Source organism: Pelobates fuscus, chromosome 4, assembly GCF_036172605.1.
Source record: "Pelobates fuscus isolate aPelFus1 chromosome 4, aPelFus1.pri, whole genome shotgun sequence".
Classification (NCBI taxonomy): Eukaryota; Metazoa; Chordata; class Amphibia; order Anura; family Pelobatidae; genus Pelobates; species Pelobates fuscus.
Window position 1 is genome coordinate 370,146,875 of NC_086320.1, and position 23,837 is coordinate 370,170,711.

The 23,837-nt window shown below is 40.0% G+C and overlaps 1 protein-coding gene across 1 annotated transcript in view; it reads left to right on the plus strand.

The window, feature by feature from the left end:
* ACVR2B (activin A receptor type 2B) overlaps nucleotides 1-23,837 on the plus strand; it is a 148,810-nt gene that overhangs the window by 96,674 nt on the left and 28,299 nt on the right. The window contains exons 2-3 of the mRNA XM_063450818.1: nucleotides 9,660-9,867; nucleotides 15,549-15,643. Of these exons, the coding sequence (XP_063306888.1) occupies nucleotides 9,660-9,867; nucleotides 15,549-15,643 (303 nt within the window). The remainder of the gene's footprint in view (nucleotides 1-9,659; nucleotides 9,868-15,548; nucleotides 15,644-23,837) is intronic.

The window sequence follows — 23,837 nt, forward strand, 5'->3', positions numbered from 1 at the left end:
ACAGCTACAGTGAGCATGGGGGGGGGGGGACGGACGGACGGACGGACGGACAGGCAGTCACCTAAACAGACACACACTCACTGACAAATACTCTCAGACAAACACACACACATTTTCTCACACACATACAAATATTTTTTTTTTTTGTTATTTAAATTTAAGTCCACCCAGCCTCACTACCTTAGAAGAGCTGAAGTGGATCCTTACCCAGGGAAAGCATCAACTGCTCCCTAAAGCACTGTTTGGTGATACCAGGGCCAGAGTGACACCCTATCTCTGCTCCTGGCATTACTGCAGGACACACGAGGGATCAGAGCAAGAAGAGAACTGCTTCCTTTTCCCGCCACCTTCATTCACCCTCAGTGGGCCGCCTCCATGCTCTCTCACTGGGTCACCCGAATTCACCCTCAGTGGGGAGCCTCCATGCACTCTTACTGGGTCACCCAAATTCACCATTAGCAGGCCACCTCCATGCTCCCTCACTGGGTCCATGAACACTCGCCTTTAGCGGGCCGCCTCCATGCTCCCTCACTGGGTCCCCGAACTCGCCTTCAGCGGGCCGCCTCCATGCTCCCTCACTGGGTTCCCGAACTCTCCTTCAGCGGGCCGCCTCCATGCTCCCTCACTGGGTCCCCGAACTCTCCTTCAGCAGGCCGCCTCCATGCTCCCTCACTGGGTCACCCGAACTCACCTTCAGCGGGCCACCTCCATGCTCCCTCACTGGGTCACCCGAATTCAACTTCAGCGGGCCGCCTCCATGCTCCCTCACTGGGTCACCCGAATTCAACTTCAGCGGGCCACCTCTATGCTCTCTCACTCGACCGCCTGCATTCTCCCTCAGCAGACTTCCTCCACGCTCTCTCGCCGGGCCACCTCCACTGAACGGGCTGACACATCTCAGGCGCCAGGACAAAGTTCCTAGTCGCCATTGTGACCTGGCGCCTCCGCAGTCGGAGTCATGTCCCAGATTAAAGTGTCTGGATCCATAACTATTCTGTTAGTGTGCATGGGAGAAGAGGCAAGGTATCACTGTCTCCTATGTAGCTTCTATATATTCGATCTACCATTAATTTTCGATAAAATGAGAATCTGACTAGCGATCTTTATATGTATAATCATTATATACTACAAAGAGCTACCAAATATGTTGGCACTGTAATAATAAAGGTACACAAATATATTTTTTTAAACATCTGAGCGCTGAGCGCTGAAGAGGTTAACATAAAAAGAGACCATTGCAATATCAAAAGATTTTTTTTTTTTCTTCAAATCAGTCTTTGTGTTATTCAACAAAAGCATAATACCCTTTTTATTTTTTGTATGTATGTATTGAATATAGTAGTTTTTTTTTTCCTCACCACCAGTATACAAAAGCTAAGCAGCTTGGAGTATCATTTTAGAGGAAGAATGATATCTGACATTATGTCCATATAAAATCCAAAACTGCTTTTGTTGTCGTTAATATCGCAATGTATAGCTGGCAGTAGGTAATGCATTCTATTCACGGCTAGAGCTGTCCTCATCGACCCGACAGCAGGCTGGGAATAGATATCTAAATGTGGATGTAACCACATTGTTTTCTGTGTCAATTGCAGCATCCGGTAGAGATCTCTTCCTCGGTTATCCACAAGAAATTAACTAAGGAAACATCAAACCTCTAAATGTTTCCAGGTTTGTTAAAGGAACACTAGTATCAGGAACATAAACATGTATTCCTCACACTATAGTGGTAAAATACCAATCTAAGTACCCGTTCCTCTCTCTTAACATTAAAAATGGTGAGTTGGACCCACCTCGCTCTGCCTACATGGCGGAGATAATCAAAACTGAAGACCTCAGCCTATCTGATTTCCCATAGAAAAGCATTGGGAGGCTATTGCGCATTAGCGTCAAAAAGCTGAGCTGTGCCGAGCGGCGTCTCCTCCTTCATTGAGTTAATGCCCTTTAATTGACACTCCAGGCACCACGATCAATGTACCTAAAATCGGACATTCGTAAAGGACAACTATAGGCACCCAGACCACTTCAGCTCAATGGTGGCTACCATTTTCCCAGGATACCATGGAGCTATATGCAATTTAGTGCAGTGACTTTTGCACAAGTAAACCTCTAAGTAAAGCTAGTGGTTGATTCTACTATTAAATCATACCTCACAATATTGGGATTAATCGAATGACAGGTGGGCCTTCAAAGGGGAAACTTGCAAAACCTATAATGCACAGCCCTGCCTGGGAAGTGGGTCTGACACACAGCTTTTTGTCTACTTTTACAAAGTGCATTTTGCAGGGACTGCAGACCTAAACTTCAATAATTTGTCCTAATTTACTTGTCCTCTTGGACATAGCATGTAAATTTGCTTAAGGGGTTACCCCGATCACCATGACCGCTTTTGCTATTCAGAATCTATATGTGCAGCGTGTCTACTTGAAAAGCTGCACCTGATGAGATATTCGGACTAGTGTGCCGGGAATCCCACTGGTGGCATCCCCCGCACATGTGACTTCGGTAGCCCAGAACTCTAAGAAATTGCAGTTTGTACAAGGAATCTCTGAGTCTGGTGTTTAGTATTTACAGTACACAGCAACACATTTTTAAGACAATATCAAGCCTACTCTTTGCCATAGTGGTTATGATGTTTGGAGTGTTCCTTTAATAAGAGGAGCGATGCTTTGTCAGTGGTGCCTTATTTTGCATATGTTATTATGTTATGGGGGCTGCTGATGTAGCAGTGGAGGATTCATTCTAGATAAGTGCTGAGCAGTTCACATTCTCATTGATTCCTGTTAATTGATCTATGCACTTCTGCATTTTTAAGCGTTTCATTTATTCTTCTTACAATCGCCAACGAATTGGATTTGCAGTGATCGATAGAAAAGTGCTTGTACTAATTATGGGACTTTGTGTTTTACCCTTAAGGTATATTTTCTTTTTCTGGTATTCTATAGCTAAAACATTTGTAGAACATATATATGTGAAAGGTTTCATATTTTGTTCTATCTTACAGGGTGTTAAAAAGTATCAACTCATTCTTTGAGGACATTTTTTTCTGTTTCTCCCCTCTCTCTCTGTGTTGACTGACAGGTCCAGAGGGTGGAGCTTATATCAGTGGTTCACAGAGACCCAAGATGGATTCATTCATATACAGGATAGGTTAAATACAATAATATTAATTTCTACATTGAATTAGATTTTTCAGGCCTCATTCTCAAATGTTTAAGAATATCTATCTAGCTATCTATCCTAATAAGGCTAGCAGTTGTCATATTCATGTGCCAGAAATGTCTCATTTTATTATGGGATAAATATCCTCTGCACTTTTACGAAGTGCATTTTGCAGGGACTGTCAAAAACATGATAAATGCATAAGATTTCAGAAAATGTTCTATATTTAAACCAGAGGATTTATTTTAGCAAATTGTTTACCGTGTCGTAAACCCAAGTCATTTTTTAATAAATTGTGAAAAACTTTTTCAAGCCAGTTTTATGAACCACTCTCAGCCAATCACCGCTGCCTGATTCGTCAAAAGCGTACTGTTTTGTAGAACTCTATATAGCAGAGGGGCAGGGAAATTCGGCACTGGAACAGTTTAACAACTCCAGGTGAACCAGCTTCATTTTGATTAATTTATTTGCCTGAACGGTCCCTTTAAGGATGATGTAATATATGCATTGTCCTATCAGATACATGTCACTCTTTGTGATGTATAGAGAGTTACTGAGTGATAATTTTACAAAAATATTGTGAAGCATGTTTGTTACATGTCCAGGTATTCAATAAGCTTTTCATTTCCTAGTCAGCTGACGTTTGTAATAATGTTTTTAATCTATACTTTTAATTGTACATAGACTATTATCACTGTAATGTACAATTTAATATACAATTGTATTATACCTAGATGGAAAAAAAAATACTAGATTATTATAAAAAAAGTGGGAAAAGTGGGAAAACAAGAGTTTCAGTACAAGTGATAATAAAGTCTCGATTTGTTTAGACATGAAGTTGAAAGGTGGAAGTGCTAAATAATTGACTTACGGGGCGGAAAGTGGATACGAAGAAAACAAAAGTAGAACTCATCAATAGTATGTTCCGTACAGATAGTTCGGTGATAAATCCAGATTGATTTGTTCTAGATTGATGAAAACTTTCTATCAATCTATTTCCAACGTTAAAAACAATGCTTTTTATCATACCGATCACAAGTAGAGGATTTAAGTCAAAATAAGGCACTATGATGGGGTTAAGTCGATATAGAGATTATGTAGTGATAATTGTGTAATTCCTTTGATTATCTGTGCAAGATTTGGGTGTTTGACGATTTAACGAAAATAAAGGACCACGTGCTATGTGATCACAGCAATGCTCCATAGTATCCTACATTTTCTATGCTTCGGAAACCTAATACAAGACACCTTCATTCTGGTTTTATTCTTACAGAATATTATAGATTTTGTTTTGCGTAATACGTGATAGTACAAAGATCAGTAGCTCTGGCAGACCTTCAGATTATGCAGCACTTAAACTTGCAGCTATGGATTCTTGGTAGTGTTGTGTAAATGAGACTCACAATAGTTATTGTCATCTAAAATGTAATACTTGTAAACCATCTACATAGGTACTATGTTAATAACTGCAATTTAACATATTCTCCAATTACATGGGCATCACTAAGGAACCCACTTGTCTACAGATGGGTCGTCCCATCCCTAGCGGTCTACAGATGGGTCGTCCCATCCCTAGCGGTCTACAGATGGGTCGTCCCATCCCTAGCGGTCTACAGATGGGTCGTCCCATCCCTAGCGGTCTACAGACGGGTTGTCCCATCCCTAGCGGTCTACAGACGGGTTGTCCCATCCCTAGCGGTCTACAGACGGGTTGTCCCATCCCTAGCGGTCTACAGACGGGTTGTCCCATCCCTAGCGGTCTACAGACGGGTCGTCCCATCCCTAGCGGTCTACAGACGGGTCGTCCCATCCCTAGCGGTCTACAGACGGGTCGTCCCATCCCTAGCGGTCTACAGACGGGTCGTCCCATCCCTAGCGGTCTACAGACGGGTCGTCCCATCCCTAGCGGTCTACAGACGGGTCGTCCCATCCCTAGCGGTCTACAGACGGGTCGTCCCATCCCTAGCGGTCTACAGACGGGTCGTCCCATCCCTAGCGGTCTACAGACGGGTCGTCCCATCCCTAGCGGTCTACAGACGGGTCGTCCCATCCCTAGCGGTCTACAGACGGGTCGTCCCATCCCTAGCGGCCTACAGATTGGTCCCATGCCTGGCGATAATGGTCTGGCATGGTATATAAAGTGCATGCAGTAACCATTATGGTGAGTTGTGGGGGTGTGGACTCCACTTTTAGGCGATGTGATCCCTGCAGAGCATTGTAAGCAGAGCTATGCATCATACACAACTCGGCAGACCTGTTTTCCCACCGATTTACTCTGCACACTGTGCTTACACTGCAGCCAGTGAGTCTGAGTAAGGACATTTATAGAAAGCAAAAGCCCATTCATTTAAAAGCTGTTACTTTGTGTTAAACACGTATGGAGCAGACAGCAGAATATACTGCGAGTTCAAAGGTGCAAGAGCTCCCTCTAGAGGGTAAAACCAAAGCTATTGTTTCTCTTGACAACTCATAGGTCATCACAAATCACAATGTATATTATTTTATTTTCTGTATTTTGATACGTTGTATGCATAGTGTTTTTGAAATTTTATATGAACAGAAATTTTAAAAAATAAACAAATGTAATTATTGGTGAAGCTGGTCTTTGACAGTGAAAGAAATAGAGGCTCCTCTGAGAACGCAAGATTTATTTATTTATGCAGTCTCTCTCTTTCTGATGCTTCTGTTAGCGCTAACAAGTGTCTGGTGGTCTACTTGGCGCTAATCTCTCTACTGAGAACGTCTCCCTGCTTGGTTAGATCTTTATGGGACATTCTATAACGGATGTTTATAGACCATGTTTTAAATAAAATCGTACAAGTACAATGGGATGTCTATAATGTCTATAGCCGTTTTGGAAAAGAAGCGCTTAAAGTAGAGCTGTGCTCATGGAAACCAGTAGAATGTGCTCGGCTTTTGGAAATTGCATAGCTTTTTTTCTTTTTTTTTGCCTGCTATTTAAACATGTGCTAGCAGCCCTGACGGTTCATGTTACTGACCTGCCATGCTTGACAGGGTCACAATCAGGAGATGGGAGAACATGTTGGCGTTGTATTTAAAATCATTGACCACATGCCTGATCCCAAAGGAAGCCTGCTGTCCTATTATATATGGTCTAAAATGCCTTGTTTTTCATCCAAAGTATAGCACAGATGTCTGCTTTTGCTGCAATTTGTCTGTCCTCCCAACACTGAGTTACACAACTGCTCTATTAGGTGATCTGGGAACTACAGGTATTAGAAACATGAGCCACAAGATCGAATTATGTGATCTTGGGTACCTTGAATGAGCTGTAGTTGCTGTGAAGTAGAGAAGGTTCTCCTGCAACTCACTTGTCTCAGATTCCTAATATCAAATAACATATTGATGATTTTTTAAAATAAATAAATATATATATATAAATTCCCGTATTTCCCAGCTATTCTAGTGTATAAATGGAATGCTATGCTTTTTTTTTTTTTAGCCATTTGAACAGTAAAAATAAACATTCATAACATTCATTGTCGGATATTGGGTGAGCTGCTTATTAAAAAGTCTAGTTTTGCATTTATTACGTGGAGCAGACTGTTATTCATGACAATCTGTGTAAATAGATGTAAACTTAAAAACGACGGGAGCGTGGAGTGCTGTCATTTGAATATCACTGTGCAGTCTGTACATACTGTGAGCACACTGCATCCTGGGAGATCCCTGAGGCACGGCTCTCTGAATAAGCTCATAAGTGTGTTTTCTTTCTTGTAATTACCCGTCTGGCCTCAACTGAACCCCAGATTTTGCCTCACAACATACCGGTGGATCCATATCAGATGAAATTCCAGTCTCGTAGCACCGCCGTCTTCATTTCCGCTTCGAAACTAATGAAATTTCAGAAAAACGTATCCTCAGGATACAGTGACAGGAAAATCTGCTCTGATCCTAATAATCTGCAATAAATATAGAGGGAAAGTTTGAAGGAAATATTTATAGACATTTTTAATTGTTCGACTCAAACGCCCTGTCTGGCTGAATGTGATGGATGTTTTAGTCAAAAAGTGAAAATGGCTGTGTGTTGCCTGTGTATGTGTGTGTGTGTATATATATATATATATTTATTTATTTATTTTATGCTTTAACCCCTTAATGACCAAACTTCTGGAATAAAAGGGAATCATGACAGGTCACACATGTCATGTGTCCTTAAGGGGTTAAACAGACATGCTTTTGTAAGGCCGGTTTGATCTATATACATTGTACTAGTCCAATGGCTAGCAAATGTACAGATAAAGTACCGTTTGGTGGCCTACAGGTAAGTATAACGTGTAACTTACAGTTACGGCTGCACAGTGTCTAGGTTATGGGTATATCTACCTGAACATATATTTTGTGTTTGACAGAATCTGTTTATACAAGCGCATACTTTATGTTTTCCTTGGAAATGACGTCGTTATCTGTTTAACCACTTTTAATTGCTAGTTTAGTTTATTCCTGAACACTGGATAGACATTCATAGTTAAGTCCCCGTTCCCCCAACAGCAAACCCCATAATGAAACGAGGTTTACTGTCTGTCTTCGTAAGGCACAGCACAGCTCTGTGACTTCTGTGGGTGTTCTAAAGCAAGATCTGACAAACTATCGGAGGAAAAATTGTTAGGAAGGGTAAGGGCTCTGTAAAACCATTTTTTTCTTCTTCTTTCTTTGTTTTTCTTTTTACATGCCCCTTACATCTTAATGGTTATGCTCTCTGTCACTTCCCTTTATTTATATTTGTGGGTTTTTTTTTGTTGTTTTTCTTTCTTGTACCGGATCTTAATACCTTGGTGCCTCCATTTTGTTCTTCTCTGTCCATAATGTCCTGAGTTTGCCCTCTGCCGGATTCTCTTGACTGATGGATTGCGGAGGAATCTGCTTAGCAATGAAAATGGAACTTGCATGCTTACACTCCGCCCATCGCTAAAATTTGCTAAAGATCACTCTCTTCATGAGAAAATGTAGTCCCTACCTTTTTGTGCAAACGAGGAGTAGAGGGACAAATAAAGGATTCATTAGTTGTGATAGCTTTAACTATATAATCTTTACTGTGACACAGGTTCCTTTCCCACAATTTGTTTTACATGCCTTGTTTCCAGCTCTGGCACACCATCGTTGCAGCTGCCTGACTCGCCTTCCGCAACATCACTAGTTTTTTACTTCTCATAGAGCGAAACGTCGCGGTTGAGAAACACATCGGAATAAATGCTTCTCTTATCGAATCATACCAATGCAGACTTGTTATCCGCATTTGGTGACTTCGACGTCGAACGTGGCATAGCTGAGCCAAACTCGTTCGTTGCAGTAGAAGCACCCCCTAGTGGCTTTCAGGAAGACAGCCACTAGAGGCGTATTTTTTGCCCTGCAATGAAAACCGTTCCATATCTCTTCAAAAACAAAAAACATATTTTTAGGAGTACTGCTTGCATTTACTTGTAGAAAGATAATGAAAGCCTTGTGTAAGCTGTGACTTATTTTTAATTAAAACCAATGTGCTCGAGTACACAAAGGGCAGTTATATCTGGCATACTGCAATGTTTGTGTCTTGAAAGAAAAACGAATGCCTGTTAAGTGTTAGCGTAGACGTAGAACGCTTTGTTTTATGTCTTCTCTGGGTTAGAAGCAAAATATTTCTGGGCTAATAAGATTCTCTTCCAGCCAGCTATTCTTGGATCTCTTATTGTAACAATAGTTTTGGCTGCTATTTTGGTTCCTGGTGTTGACTTGGTATTTTTAGTAAAAGTAGCATTGAAAAAGCTATTTCCAGCTTAACAATGTCTGGCTTATTCCATTTTTATCTCTGCCCCCTCTTGTGATCCCGTGCGGTGCGTTTTATGATTCACTTTCTCTTGTAGAGTTTAAAGATGTATTGTAAAGAATGCTTTAAACAGATAAAGGTTATATTCATATTTTTTTTTTTTTTTTTTTTTTTTTTTTTTGATAAAACAATACAGTATTTTGTGGTATTGTATATTTTTAACCTTTCTATTGTGGAAGTATTTCGAGTGCCACTTTTTTTTTTTGTAATCATGGATTTTCATATCACAAATTTAGTAAGCGTTCTCCTTCACCATTTGATTGGACCTATAAATCCTTAAAAAAAACATTCGGAATATAAATCTCTACCTTCCTAACATTGTATTCTACCTGTCACTAGCTAATTGCAGCACCCCCCACTGTTATCTAAAAAATATGGCGCTGTCGACCACTCCTCCTCGCTTAATACCATAATGGACGCTTGTCTCTGAAAATAACCTTCCAATCCTGTGTTCCTCATAGAGGTGCATTGGAAATACTAGTGGGTGCATGTGCAGCATTCAACGCAAACCACCAATAATTCTATCATAGAGAATTGGCAAGTAACAGTTTTGGCTCTTTGTCCCTGCAAATGTTGAGTGATGCATTCATCCACAAACTGAGTATTTGATTTATTGTTTATCCTGATTCCCCAAAATGCAGTACTCTAACTTGTATTTATTCTTCCCGTTCAGGCTCCGGGCACGATGAAGGAGAAACAAGAGAATGCATCTATTACAACGCCAACTGGGAGATTGAAAGGACCAACCAAAGCGGCTTGGAGAAATGTGAAGGCGAAAAGGACAAACGCCTCCATTGCTACGCGTCTTGGAGGAATAATTCTGGCTTCATCGAACTTGTGAAGAAAGGATGCTGGTTGGATGATTTTAACTGCTACGACAGGTACTTTCCAACACATTCTCATCTGTATGAAAGTTTAAATTCATAGTATGAGGTTGCCAGACACATTTCCCTTCCGTAATGGAGAATGTTTTTGTAAATCAAAGCAAATTAGTTTTATAATTGTCATATTTAACGTGTTTCTATGTTACATAATATTCTATAATGCTACTATGTGGAAAGAAAAAAAAATATATGTATATATAGATATTTTTTTTTTCCACATTGTACTTAAAGGAACACTATAGTCACCTAAATTAATTTAGCTAAATAAAGCAGTTTTAGTGTATAGATGATTCCCTTGCAATTTCACTGCTCAATTCACTGTCATTTAGGAGTTAAATCACTTTGTTTCTGTTTATGCAGCCCTAGCCACACCTCCCCTGGCTATGATTGACAGAGCCTGCATGAAAAAAAAAAAACTGGTTTCACTTTCAAACAGATGTAATTTACCTTAAATAATTGTATCTCAATCTCTAACTTGAACTTTAATCACATACAGGAGGCTCTTGCAGGGTCTAGCAAGCTATTAATATAGCAGGGGATAAGAAAATCTTAAATAAACAGAACTTGCAATAAAGAAAGCCTAAATAGGGCTCTCTTTACAGGAAGTGTTTATGGAAGGCTGTGCAAGTCACATGCAGGGAGGTGTTCATAAACAAAGGGATTTAACTCCTAAATGGCAGAGGATTGAGCAGTGAGGTTGCAGGGGCATGTTCTATACGCCAAAACTGCTTCATTAAGCTAAAGTTGTTCATGTGACTATAGTGTCCCTTTAAGTGGTAGCCCAATCTACTTGTCCTGAAACTAAATTTAAAATAAGAAAGTGCCCGCTTAGACCTGGGCATTGGTAGGGTATTCACGAAACTCTGAATTGTCCGAGGTTAAATCTGAAAGAAAATACTGAGGCCAAAATAGCTGATCTGGAAAAATACTCCGCTCGGCTAGAGTCATAACAGGCTATTTTTTCCATTTTTTTTCTGGTTTGATATTGATTCTGACATTTGATTCTGACATTTGGAATTTGTATCACCCAATGTATGCAGACACATGTATACAGACGACACTGTAATCTACGCTAGTAAACCCAAGCTACCGCAGCTTGAGGCTGTGCTCCAATTCACAGAGGTAGAAAAGTGGATAGCGGGTAACATACTCTTCCTAAACACTGAACAAACTGTTACAATGATCTTTGGAACTGTACCTAAATTACGTAAACTACTGTGTATCAGAACAAATTCAAATAGCACACTGACAGCAGGCTGCTCTTTTAAAAATCTAGACCCCAATCTATCCTATGGCCTTCATATTGAAAAAATGTCTTCAAAACTTTACCCAATACTAGGTGCCCTGTACAGAAACAAACCCTGCCTAAGCCCTACAGTAAGGAAACAGTGCAACAAATGCTAATGCCGGTCATTGATTATGGGGAGGTCGTTCATGCACCCGCAACGCAAATACACCTTAATAAACCTAATACGTTGTATAATTCGTTCTGCCGCTTTGTACTAGAATGTAGTTACTTTACCCACCACTGTGACATGTTAAAAGCTAAACTGGCTGTCACTGACGCACTCTTCATCTTTCCAGCCTTGTGCATAAGAGCATTTCTGGGAAGCTCCCACCCTACCTGGGTAGAATGCTGTCCCCAGCTTCTCCCACCTCCTATAACCTCTGATCCAGTACTAGCACGATATTTAGCATACCGCAAAACAAAAATAAAGTGGCTGGATACTCATTTTCCTACAGAGCACCGCAATTATGAAATAACCCCAGGGACACAGTCGAATATTCATTCAATCTAAAATCTTTTAAGAGCTCTATGGCAATATTACCTGTTATGTATATGTGTATATATATGTATATATGTATATATATATATAGTTTGTATATTGTATTTTTTTAATATTGTATCCTGTTGTAACAATGCAATGTTTTGTGGACCCAGGACATACTTGAAAATGAGGGAAATCTCATTGTATCCATCCTGGTAAAATATTTTATTAATAAATAAATGTTCTCCCCCATAGTGTGTTTTGCAACTGGGTGTAATAGATGTAATATATGTTTGCTGTGTGTGCGCGTGCAATGTGTGTTACATCACTTACTTTAAGCAAAGCCAAATCTTTTCTAAACTTACATGGAGCACGTACCTCAGACCACACCTTGTTAATTGCTCCTTGCAGTTCTAGCACTCACGGAGTCATAGTACAGAGAGGCAGCAATGCGCACTCAATTGAACGCGCCGGAACCACAGATTGATGGTCTAATGAAATCTACAAGCATTGAAAGTATAGCGCTCACAGGCTGAGCCCCAAATACTGTTCTCTCCATGTTGCCCATCGGACAATACAAATTCCACATCCCTGTATCGGTGGGTGTGTTTACCAACTCACTTATCTCAAATAATTGCATAAACTCTGTTGCCTTTATACAACTTCTATAATAGTCTGTTTTGCACCAGTTGTCATGACAAATCTGGGATTGATTTAAATAAATGCATTGGCTTTGCATCCTTTGAACTTTAATTGATCTATTACACTTTAATAATTTTGGATGCAGTCATGCAGATCCCCATTTTGGAGTGTTAGCCAGCTCCGTCTAGGGCACAGAGGAACAATTTGTTGAGCAGTTAAAAACCTTATTAACAGAGTGAGCTTTTAAATGTCATTCTTCTAGTTTGGTTTGAAAACCAATTTCTTCAGTATTTGAGACCATCCAGGATCGAACACAAATATTAAGCATTTTATAGCTCTTGGCCTTTGCAATATTCTGTATGTTAACCCTCCCCCTCCGTCCCGCTTTCTACATGCTTCTCGCTGGTTGCGTTACGGATACCTGTTTTTGCAGCTCCCTTTCTTCTCCTCTCCCTTATTAAGTGGTGTTTAACCAATAACACATGTGTACATATTAGGAGGCATTATAGCACAGGAGAGTTATAGTTACAGCCTTTACAAGTAGAAATCTGATCATTGAAATACAGGTACCAGAATCCACTACTCTATTCAGTCCTCCATACACACTGTAAACAATAACTGGGGCTTATTCACTCAAACCTCAGCAGAATAGCTTTGCGGCTGCTTTAACCCACTCAGAAACCTACTTTTATGTTGGCGGCATTTAGTGAAAAGGGCCCAACCTTTTTATATTGACCAATTTTTACACCGACAAGTTATCACATTTCTAATCTCTGCAAAGAGAGGAAGTGCCCAATTTGGTTTTAATCACGCTTTATTTGGAGAATTCCCTACCAAGCCAATTCTCCCTCCGTTTTCTATCTCGCAGTGTCAAGAACACGGATGTGCAGTAAAGCAGAAATGCAGTATTAAACACTTTTTAACCAGCATGCCATCCGTGTGTATGTGTGTTGTGTGTGTGCGCTCCGCTTTGCCCTTGTTGCAATTTGTGCCACTCACATGCAAGACTTGCTCAAAGTTGGCAGGTCTGAGGAGGATCAAATAGGTATACAATATAACCTACCCAGCAACCAACGTATTTGTAGGTCTTCTCATCCCCATCTCCCCCCCCCCCCCCCCCAAATCTGCACAGGACTGCTGAAAATGCTAGGTTAATAAGACGGTTACAGATTGAGATTATTTGAGCTCTGCAATCTTTAATTGCTTTATCTGCGTCCCCTTCGAGAGCACAATGTCCAGTTCTGTGATGTCCATGCCCTTTTAGATGTCTAGTGCCTACTTTTATCTAACCCATGGCATACATTTTTCTCGTGTAGCACGGAGGTGTGGTCCAACCTAGGTGGGCCTGCAGAAATTAATTCTGCTTTATCAGCAAAGATGCCATTTCTCTGCATGCCAAGGCTTTGTTTCATGTAACATCTATTTTTCATTTTATGCTTACCTTGTCTTGTGATCACAATACTCTGATCAATAAATCTCTTTTTGAAAGTCAGGCACTTGTTACTGCTGAGCAAAGCATTCCTCTGGTCGTCCCATAAATGCTACGTAGCCTTGCCTAGTAAGCTCTTTTTGAAAGTCAGCATTGTCACCTTAAACATCGAAGGGCACGAGCATGAATGGTTTAAATTTCCAGCCATGTGTCCTAAATGGTAAGAGACCCTGTCTTATAGAGTGTAAGGCAAATCTGTGTCATCAGATTCAACTGAATCTCCCAAACACACACACACACACACACACACACTATCAGACTATTAATGTACCATTGCTAAGTTATCAGTTAGGTTCAGATCTTTGAAACCAGCTGCTGTGGATCCTTTTAAAAATTTTGATCTGTCCAGTTATATTGTATATCATGCAGTGAATTACCCACATTCCTACCCTTCAACTGTCTGGACCCCCACACTCACATTGCTTCATTCCTCTTCCCCTGAGCATCCCTGTATCCTGCATACCCCATGGACTCTAACTGCACCCCTTTGCCATTACTCTGCATCTGACCTGGCCTCTGACTGAACCCCTCTGCCTTTACCCTGCATCTGACCTGGATTCTCACTGCACCCTTATTTTCCACATCATTCATTATTATTTGAAAACAAATAACTACCAAAATCAAACACAATGAGAACTGACAAAAATAGGGAGTCTTGTGAGTGCTCATTGACCGGCTTCTCTCGGGGTTGCCGTGGGTGCTGTCAAAGCACTCTTTACAGGCAGTAAAATCCGGACTTTTGTTTTGTAGCACGTTTTCCCCTTGTTTCCCAAGAAGGTTGACACTTCAGTTACAAACCTGAGATTGTGGTGCAGGGGCCCAAAACTGGGCTGCTAAACGATCTGCTAAATCAGGGATACTTGGGGATGGGTATTAGTGTATATTTTTGTTTATTGTCCCATTGCAAAGAAATGGCAAAACAGCCATTACCTTGTGTGACACTGTGGTAAAAAACAAAAAACAAAAGAAAAACCGTGAAACCGAAATGCAATCTTATTTTAATTTTGTTTGCAAAATGATGTGAAACATGTGTATGAGGAGTTGGGTATGGGCTTGTTCCTGTCACCTGTGGTGAAATTCATTGTATGTAGTTATTTGTTGCAGTAGGGAATGTCTGCATGCACAATTTTTTCAAGATATGGTACATAAAGTTTTTCCCATGTAATTTTAGGCCAAAGTTCAGAGCTATTTTTGCCCAAAATGCTGTTCCAAATCAATCATTGTATAGTGATAAAACAAGCTACCTTGGACTCTTTTTCGCTTGTGGTTATATTGAAATTCCCCTTTCACTTTTAGGCCCACTTCAAAAACATTGGCTGTTATTATTATCAGCATTTATTATTACTGTTCACCTCTCCTTCCTCAAACTGTGTGAACCTAGTCCCATAACGTGTCAGGATCTGCGGCAAAATCAGAAGACTACACCGAATACTGACAGAGTAATATCAGTTTAACAGAGCTCCACAGCAATAATACTCCCAGTAATGTATTTAACCTTCAATAACTGTATTTAGAAATCAGTCTGTGCAAATAAGATACAATATTCTTGTTGGTCTTTTTTGGTTTTTTTTCCATTCTTTATTTTTGTTAATTTGTTCTAAATTACATTTTAGTTGTATAAATTATTAGTAAGCAACCTAATATTAAGGTCTCCATCTTTGTCCATTTGAAATCTTGGGAGGTATGATCTTTGAATTAATACCAAAAATACTAGGGGTAATAATCTGAGAACAGGGGACATCTGTGTTCTAACTAATTATGTTTCCTTTGACTTCCAGGCAGGAATGCGTAGCAAAAGAAGAGAATCCCCAAGTGTTTTTCTGCTGTTGTGAGGGCAACTATTGCAACGAGAAATTTACCCATTTACCAGATGGTAAGTGTCCACATGGCCGCATTTACCTTGCAGGTGTAAGGATAGAACAGGCAAAGTGCCTTTTGATGAGAGGAGTATTCTGAATCTCCCATAGATTGTGAGTTATTGGGATCAGGATATTCTGCAACATTTTAACATTTCTAGAGCACTACGGAATATGTTGGCGCTATATGAATAAATTATGAAAAAGTTTGATGATAATGTGAAATACACTGTAAACAGCAGCTGATATACAGAACACTTTGGAATGTTAAAAAAATAAATAAAACCATTTTACAACAAAAATCCATAGATTGCTGTTAAGACGGAGATGGGTGTTTTTCATTATCTTATCTTCATACCATGTGTAACAACTTGGGCTCAGATTTTAATATAAATTTTTTTATAAGCTTATCAAATGAATTAATAGTTTAGGATAAAAATATATATATATATATATATATATATATATATATATATATATATAAAAATAATAAAATATATCCACAATATTTTTAAAAAATAATAAATCTGGTCCTTGGTTGGAATCTATAGGTTTATTTATGTAAACTGCTACATCAGTCAGTGTAATTCTTTAACGGAATTGTCATTTCCTCAGGGCGAGAGTTAGATCACACCCCCTGGTCACTAAAAGGGGGTCACCCAGGGGATCCAGTCTAGCAATGTGCCGTTTGCTGGGTCTTCAGGGATTAGAGATTGAAACCCGGGCCTACAAATATATTGGTCTGTTAAAGAAGACTCCTTCGTCTGTTAAAGAAGACTCCTTCCTAACTGCTGTATAGGACAGGAAGAAACATTGGTGGAATGGGGTTTACATGTTTATATTAATTTCAGAGCCCTATTTCCTGTCCTTTCTGCTTTGAGAGAAGGAGCTAATCCATAGGTAAATGATGGCATTTGATCAGGAAAGGAATATATTTATGTAAATGCTATACTATTTCCTTCCCTAACCTTTCAAAACGTTTTTCTTTCCACATGTTACTTTTAAATAGTTTCAAACTTGGGGAATAATGGTATTCATGGGTCACCGCTCTCCCCAACCTCAGTCTTGCCCAACTTTTGTGAAATATAAAAAAAAAATATGATTGTTCAATCAAATTGTTTACACAAACCCAATACTTGTTAAGTAACATTACAAGCGTTCTGCGGTCCAGACAGTGGGTACAAATTGACAAACTAGGTTCTATCCTAATGTGTGCACATGGTTTGGACATTATTACAGGGTTTGATATTTTTTTTAGAGGACATGTAAGACCAGTAGAAGAAAAACGATAACCATACAAATGAGCAAATAAATAAAATCAAAGAGAATGTGCTTATTTATTTAGGTTACTGTAAAATGAAGGTCACAGATAGCATTATGTAACATATTGCCATTCATTAATGTTTTCTACACCAAACCTAGAATTCATTCTTGATCGAACCAGTTCAAACATTGCCACTTCCACCAAAGACCAGAGATGGCCTCTGGTACCCCAAGGTAGATAGATGGGGGAATTATACCAAAGTTCTCGGTTCTAAAAAGTGGTTTAATGTACTAAACATGGTTTAGTGACCATGGAAACCGGTGGAACCAGCAAGCTTAGTCTATTAAGGAGGTTTCTGTTTACTTTATTTATTATTATTCACTGGGGTTTTTTTGCACCACTTTTTAGAACAGAACATTCTGATAAATCTATCAGAAAGATTCTGATAAATCTTTCTGATAGTTTCTTCTACCCAAAACCCATTTTATCTGCGCCTCATGTGTCCAAATGTAGTCATAAACGTGTGTACCGTTAACGAGTTCATCTTTATGCATGAATCAACATAATATGTTTACCTTGGAGATAAAAAGGAGAAAAAAACATGTTGAATGCTTGTTAATTTATTCTGATGAGATTTTTACATTTCTGATCGTTTTGGCATGTGTAGTAAGTAAAGGAATAATCTTTTTCCTCAATAGCATAAAATGTCTGTAAACAGCACTGACATTTTTAAGCCTGTTAATTTATTTATTTTTTGGTGCTATGGCAACAAAGTTCTCCAGCCAGTCAGTGATTTCCCCTTGTATCATATGACTGTAGGCTAGAATTAAAAAGGTAGGTGATGTTTCCCTTGTCTGTTAACAGAACAGGAGGACATGATCTCAATTAAGAAGACAGAAGAATCCGTCTTTACATAGTTACATAGACTGAAAAGAGAAATGCATTCATCAAGTTTAGCCTTTCTGACATCAAACTCAGTTGGAAGTGCTTTCCAATTTTGTAACAAACTAGCGGAAAAAAACATTTTTGCAAGTATTCATCCAGCTGCTGTTTAAATATCTGTAAGGACTCTGATAAAAACCACCTCTTCAGGCAAATAATTCCACATCCTGATTGTTCTTACTGTAAATAACCCTTTCCTTTGCCTTAGACTAAATCTCCTTTCTTCCAGTCTAAATGCGTGACCTATGTATAGTCCGATTTATGAATCGATTCCCAGACTGTGGTTTCTATTTGCCCCAAATACATTTGTATAGTGCTATCGTAACCCCTCTGAGGTGCCATTTTTCAAAACTAAACAGATTTATATTTAACCTTTCTTCATAACTAAAATGCTCCATTCCTTTTATCAGTTTTGTAGCCCACCTCTGCACTTTTTCTAGTGCCATAATCTCCTTCTTTAGAACAGGTGCACAAAATTGCACAGCATATTCAAGGTGTGGTCTTACCAATGATTTATAAAGAGGCAAAATTACATTTTCTTCAAGAGAATTAATGCCCTTTTCATACATGTCCTTACTGGCCATGGGGCTGCTGATTAACATTGCCTATTGTTGCCTAGTTTGTTGTCTATTAGCATTCCCAAGTCCTTCTCATGTGTTGTCCCGAATTCACTACAGTTTACGCTTTAAGGTGCTAGTGCTTTCTTTACCCCGAATTACATAACTTTGCATTTATCTAAATTCCCCTGAAGTAAAATAATATCTTGCTCACGTTGTATTACTTAACAGAGTTTTGTGTCATCTGATAACACTCAACACAGCTTTCAATTACTATTTAAAGATCTTTTTATAAATATTATCAATAAAAGTGGTCCCAGAATCGAACACTGAGGGACATCACTTACCACTTTTGTCCAGCTTAAACATTAACCATTAATGACAACTCTCTGTACTCTATTTTTAAGCCAATGTCCTACCCGAGAACAAACATTTTCATCTAGATCGATTTATTTTCATTTGAACACTAACCTTATTTTGTCAAACCGCCTTAGCAAAAGGCGATAACATCCAATGGAAAACCCTGATATATACTTCTACTTGCTTTTTTGTAGAATGCAATTAAGCTAGTTTGAGATAACCCATGTTACTTAAAACCATGCAGATTTTTGCTAATAACCATATTCTTACCAGTGAATTCCTTAATATCCCTCAAAACCCCTTCAAATATTTTACCAGCCACAGAAGTTAAAGGGATACTCCACTGCTCAAACACAAAATAAATAAATTCACTGTTTAGTAGATATACCCCAATGGAAACATACATGAGGTTAATGATACATTTTTTTTCATTAGGGGTTATATCTGAAAACCGCTTATAAAACATGCATTTCTCTTGTCTGCATCATTTGCAAGCCCTCCCCTTCTAACCCCACCCAGACTTCCCCAACTGTCCAATCAAAGACTTCACAATGCAGTGAGAAGTGCTCTGTACAATTGCTGCCTCTTGAGTTTAGCTCCACTGAACTAACATAACCAAGAAGTAACAGGATTGATTGCTTGAAAGCCAGAGAGATGTAACCAGGTAAATAAATGAAATTTTTTTTTTTTTTTTATTGAAAGCTGCACTTTTTGCAAAAAAAAGACACTCTTCACACACACCGCTTTTCAGCAAGCTAAAGTGCTTTAGCAGGTTTCTAGGTATGAATTTTGAACTATTTTTGAATATAGGGACAACCTCTTTCTTCCTCCGGAACAATTGCTGAAAGAAAAGAATCCTAAAAGATTAAAAACAAAGGTTCACTTATTTCCCACATAGCTCCTTAGGTACTTGTGGGTGAATACCATCAGGCTCTGGAGCTTTGTTTATATTAACTTTCTTTAGTTGCTGCAGCACCTTGTCCTTGATTAGAGTCATCCAATCACATTTTTTCTGCAAATTATTTGCAGCAATCATTTGCCCATCTCTAGCCATAGGTTCCTCCTTAATATATACTAAGAAAAAAAAGATTTTTTTATTTTTTTTACATTTCTGCCTTTTCCTGGTCTTCAATAACGAACACACACTCTGTTTTTAGTGTACCTACATAAGCCACATTGGTTTCAATTTGTTCTATATTTATTACCCAATGGTACATATTGAGTACTATACCTTTCTAATATTTGTTTGAAGATATTTAATTCATCCCACGTGCTCTCCACTTGAATGTTAATCAAAAGATCAACATTGTTTATTATAAACAGATCTACACAAGCATCCTTTCTAGTTGGTGCTTGTACCAGTTGTGACATGGAAGTGTCATTTAACTCATTCAAAAACCTGATTCCCCTTGTTGAACTACTGGTATCAATATCCCAATTCATATCCAGGTAATTAAAATCTCCAATAATTCACATTACCCAGATATGCAGCGTTCCCAATTTGCTCAAACAGCAGTTCTTCCTCATCAATATTAACATTAGGTGGTTTATAACATATCCCAACCAACAATTAATTTCCCTTATTTTGCCCCAAGCAGGTATTTACCCATAAAGCTTCCACATTTTCCTCATCACATTCCACTTGTTTAAGATTTGTTTTTAACTCATGGTTGACCTACAAATATACCCCACCACCCTACCTGGTTGTGTTTTTTTGAAAAAATCTTTCCTAAATAGTGTGTTACCATTTAAGTTAGTTGTTTAGTTGTGTCTCTCATCAAACCAGGTTTCCATTATGCCCTATTGATTAGTGTATGCTGTTGCCTCTAGTTCCACCATTTTGTTATTTACGCTCCTTGCATTAGTAAGCATACATTAAATATAATCATGAGTCTCTTGTACTTAATGTGAATTGTTATTACTATTATTTGCATGCCATTTTAAGCATATACAAACACGTTCCCTGGCGATATCTCACTGAGCAATATCTTCCTGTTGCTTCCTTTTTGGAATCTGAGTCTACGAGCATGTGTCCACCAAGCAGGTCCTTGGGTTCTCTTTATTAATGGAAAGGAATCCTGATATAAAGACACTCCCAAGTGTCCTAACCGATGACCGCATATTGTAGGATTTATAGTGCAGTCCCTTGGTCCTAACGTTTTTCAAGTGCTTTGACAGAAACCATACATGTCTTGCATCAGCCAAAGCCCACGGTATGGGACTCCTGGAGGAAATGTCGCACGCAGACAGACTATCTCCATTAGAGATTCATATTGTGTTCATACAGCGCAGCCCTTGCCCTCGCCAAACAGCCATACTTTTCCTCTCTCATTAGTTCATGCTCCTGCAATACCAGGCATCTCTTTGACACCTTTAACTCTCTTCTTCGCCCTGTTGTGGCCACCCCCCAAACTAACCTTGCAGGCAGTAGCTTTGCATGCTACTTTACCGACAAGATTGAACAGCTAAGGAAATAATTCTCCCCACCTTGCCATTTTCTTTCTCAATCACACGTTGATCATGCCTTTCCTACCCTTCAGACTTTCTCCCTGTCTATTGAACAAGAGGTGGCTCGATCCTGTCCCATCTCACCTTATCAGATCTCTCTCCCACTGTCTTGTTCCTTCCTTAACACACATCTTTAACTGCTCTCTTCTGGCGTTGTCCCTGCTGACCTTAAACATGCCACTGTAGTACCTATCCTGAAAAAAGCATCTCTTAACCCATCCTCCCCCTCTAACTATCGTCCCATATCCCTGCTCCTTTTTTCCTTTAGAGCTTCTGGAAAGACTTGTCTTTACCCGTATGCCTCACTTCCTCAATTCCAACTCTCTCCTTGACCCTCTTCAATCTGGCTTCCGCCCTCTCCACTCTACTGAGACTGCTCTTATCAAAGTTACCAATGACCTAATCGCAGCTAAATCCAAAGGCCATTACTCCATTCTAATTCTTTTTGACCTCTCTGCTGCCTTTGACACCGTTGATCATGCTCTCCTACTTCAAACTCCTCAATCACTCAGTCTCTGTGACTCTGTCCTCTCGTGGTTTTCCTCTTCTCTCTCCCAACGCTCATCCAGTTCCTTTTTTCTAATGATCCCTCCTCCCCTCTTCCAGTCTCGGTTGGAGTCCTTGGTTCCCTTCTATTTTCTCTTCATACTGCCTCTCTTGGCAAACTTATTACCTCATTTGGATTTCACAACCACCTGTACGCTGATGACACCCAGATATCTCTTCTCCCCGGAGCTCTCCCCTGCTGTCCTGCAACGTGTCACTGCTTGCCTTTCTTCCATCTCTGACTGGATGTCCTCCCGCTTTCTGAAATTCAATCTCTCTAAAACTGAGCTCCTTGTCTTTCTTCCTCCTAATACTGATCCTCCTCTTACTCTCTTTCTTCAAGTTAGTGGTATACACATAAGTCAATCCTTTCAAGCGCGCCGTCTTGGCATCATACTTGACTCTGACCTCACGTCCAGTATGTTGCCAAATCCTGTAGATTCCATCTTAAAAACATAGCCCGCATCCGCCCCATTCTTACGCAAGATGCTTCTAAGGAGCTTGTCCATGCTCTAGTAATTTCCTGCATGGATTATTGTAACCCTCTCCTAATTGGTTTTCCCAAAAGCCATATTGCCCCGCTACAGTCTGTAATGAATGCTGCCGCCAGACTGATTTTCCTCTCTAGTCGGTCCTCTCACACCTCACCCCCCTGTCAGTCCTTACATTGGCTTCCTGTTTCCTATAGGAGTCAATTCAAAGTGCTAACCCATACCTATAAAGCACTGAACAATTCTAGCCCCTCTTATATCTCTTCACAGATCCATAGGTATGTCCCTTCTCGGTCTCTCCGCTCTGCCCGTGACCTTCTCCTGTCCGCTGCTCGCACCCGTACGGCCAACTCGCGCTTGCAGGACTTCTCGCTGGCGTCTTCCTTCCTATGGAATAGCCTGCCTACTGCCATCAGACTCTCCTCTAGTCTTCAATAATTTAAAAAGTGCCTTAAAACCCATCTCTTTAGGAAAGCTTATGGCCTCTCTGAGTAACCCCTACCTCACATACCTGTCTCTTGCTCTCTCCTAAAGGGCAGCACTCTACTCTCTCTTCCAGCTCTGCTTCACTCCCACCTTATTTGATTGCTATTTCCTGTCCTTATATGTGTAACGGAATGCAGTGTAACAGCATACGATATCCGTTGGTACATCTAGGAAATCCACAGTCAGAGTAGAAAGCAAGGCAATGTTCCCAATCCTCCCAATAACCGGACGAAACACAGTTTGGGAGTCAACTAACTCGGTTTATTCACAGGCAGCATATTTATACAGTTCCCCATGCAAGGGGTTTCCCGACAGTAATTCCAGGGGATTTCTCCCAACATGCACTGTGACTTTCCCAACAGGCCTTGCTGCACGAGAAAGATACTCCCACTAAGATGGACGCTTAAGTGGATTATCTCCTCGTGCAGCAAAACCGACAATTGACATTAAAATACACAATTCACACAATATTCGGTACTTTATAATAATTGAACGTTCGGTAGATAGCTGGGGTCGGAGCGCACACTTTGGGAGAATACCGCTCTGATCCCAGCTGAATTGACCGAACGCCGCACATAATACAGTAAAACATTAAAGAGGGTTTAAAAGTACCGAATAAGCACGGGACATATAATGTACCGAACGCGGGACTCCCGAACGCTCTGGAAGTCCAGCGGTGTTCAAATCATTGAGTAGCCGGTTTCCATTCCAGGCTCTCGACGACCGAACACCGCTGCAGAGACAAGGGATCCAAGATGGCCGACCGCCGCATGGTCGGTAGTCGAACGACGGCCACCTAGGAGAGCCCTTAATTACCGATTGCAACAATGTTGCAATCGGTTAATTGGTGCCACACGACCTGTGAATGTGTGGTCTACCTGGGGAGTCCACATTCGTACGGCGAACGGCCAGGATAGCCGTGTTTCGTCGTATGAATGCTTTGTATGCTGGCAGCATACGGCTGCCAGCATGCGAACGGCCATAGAGCAATACACATACATTTAACGTTATACATTATATTTTCAGCCTACGGACAACCGGTACTGTATGTAGTTCA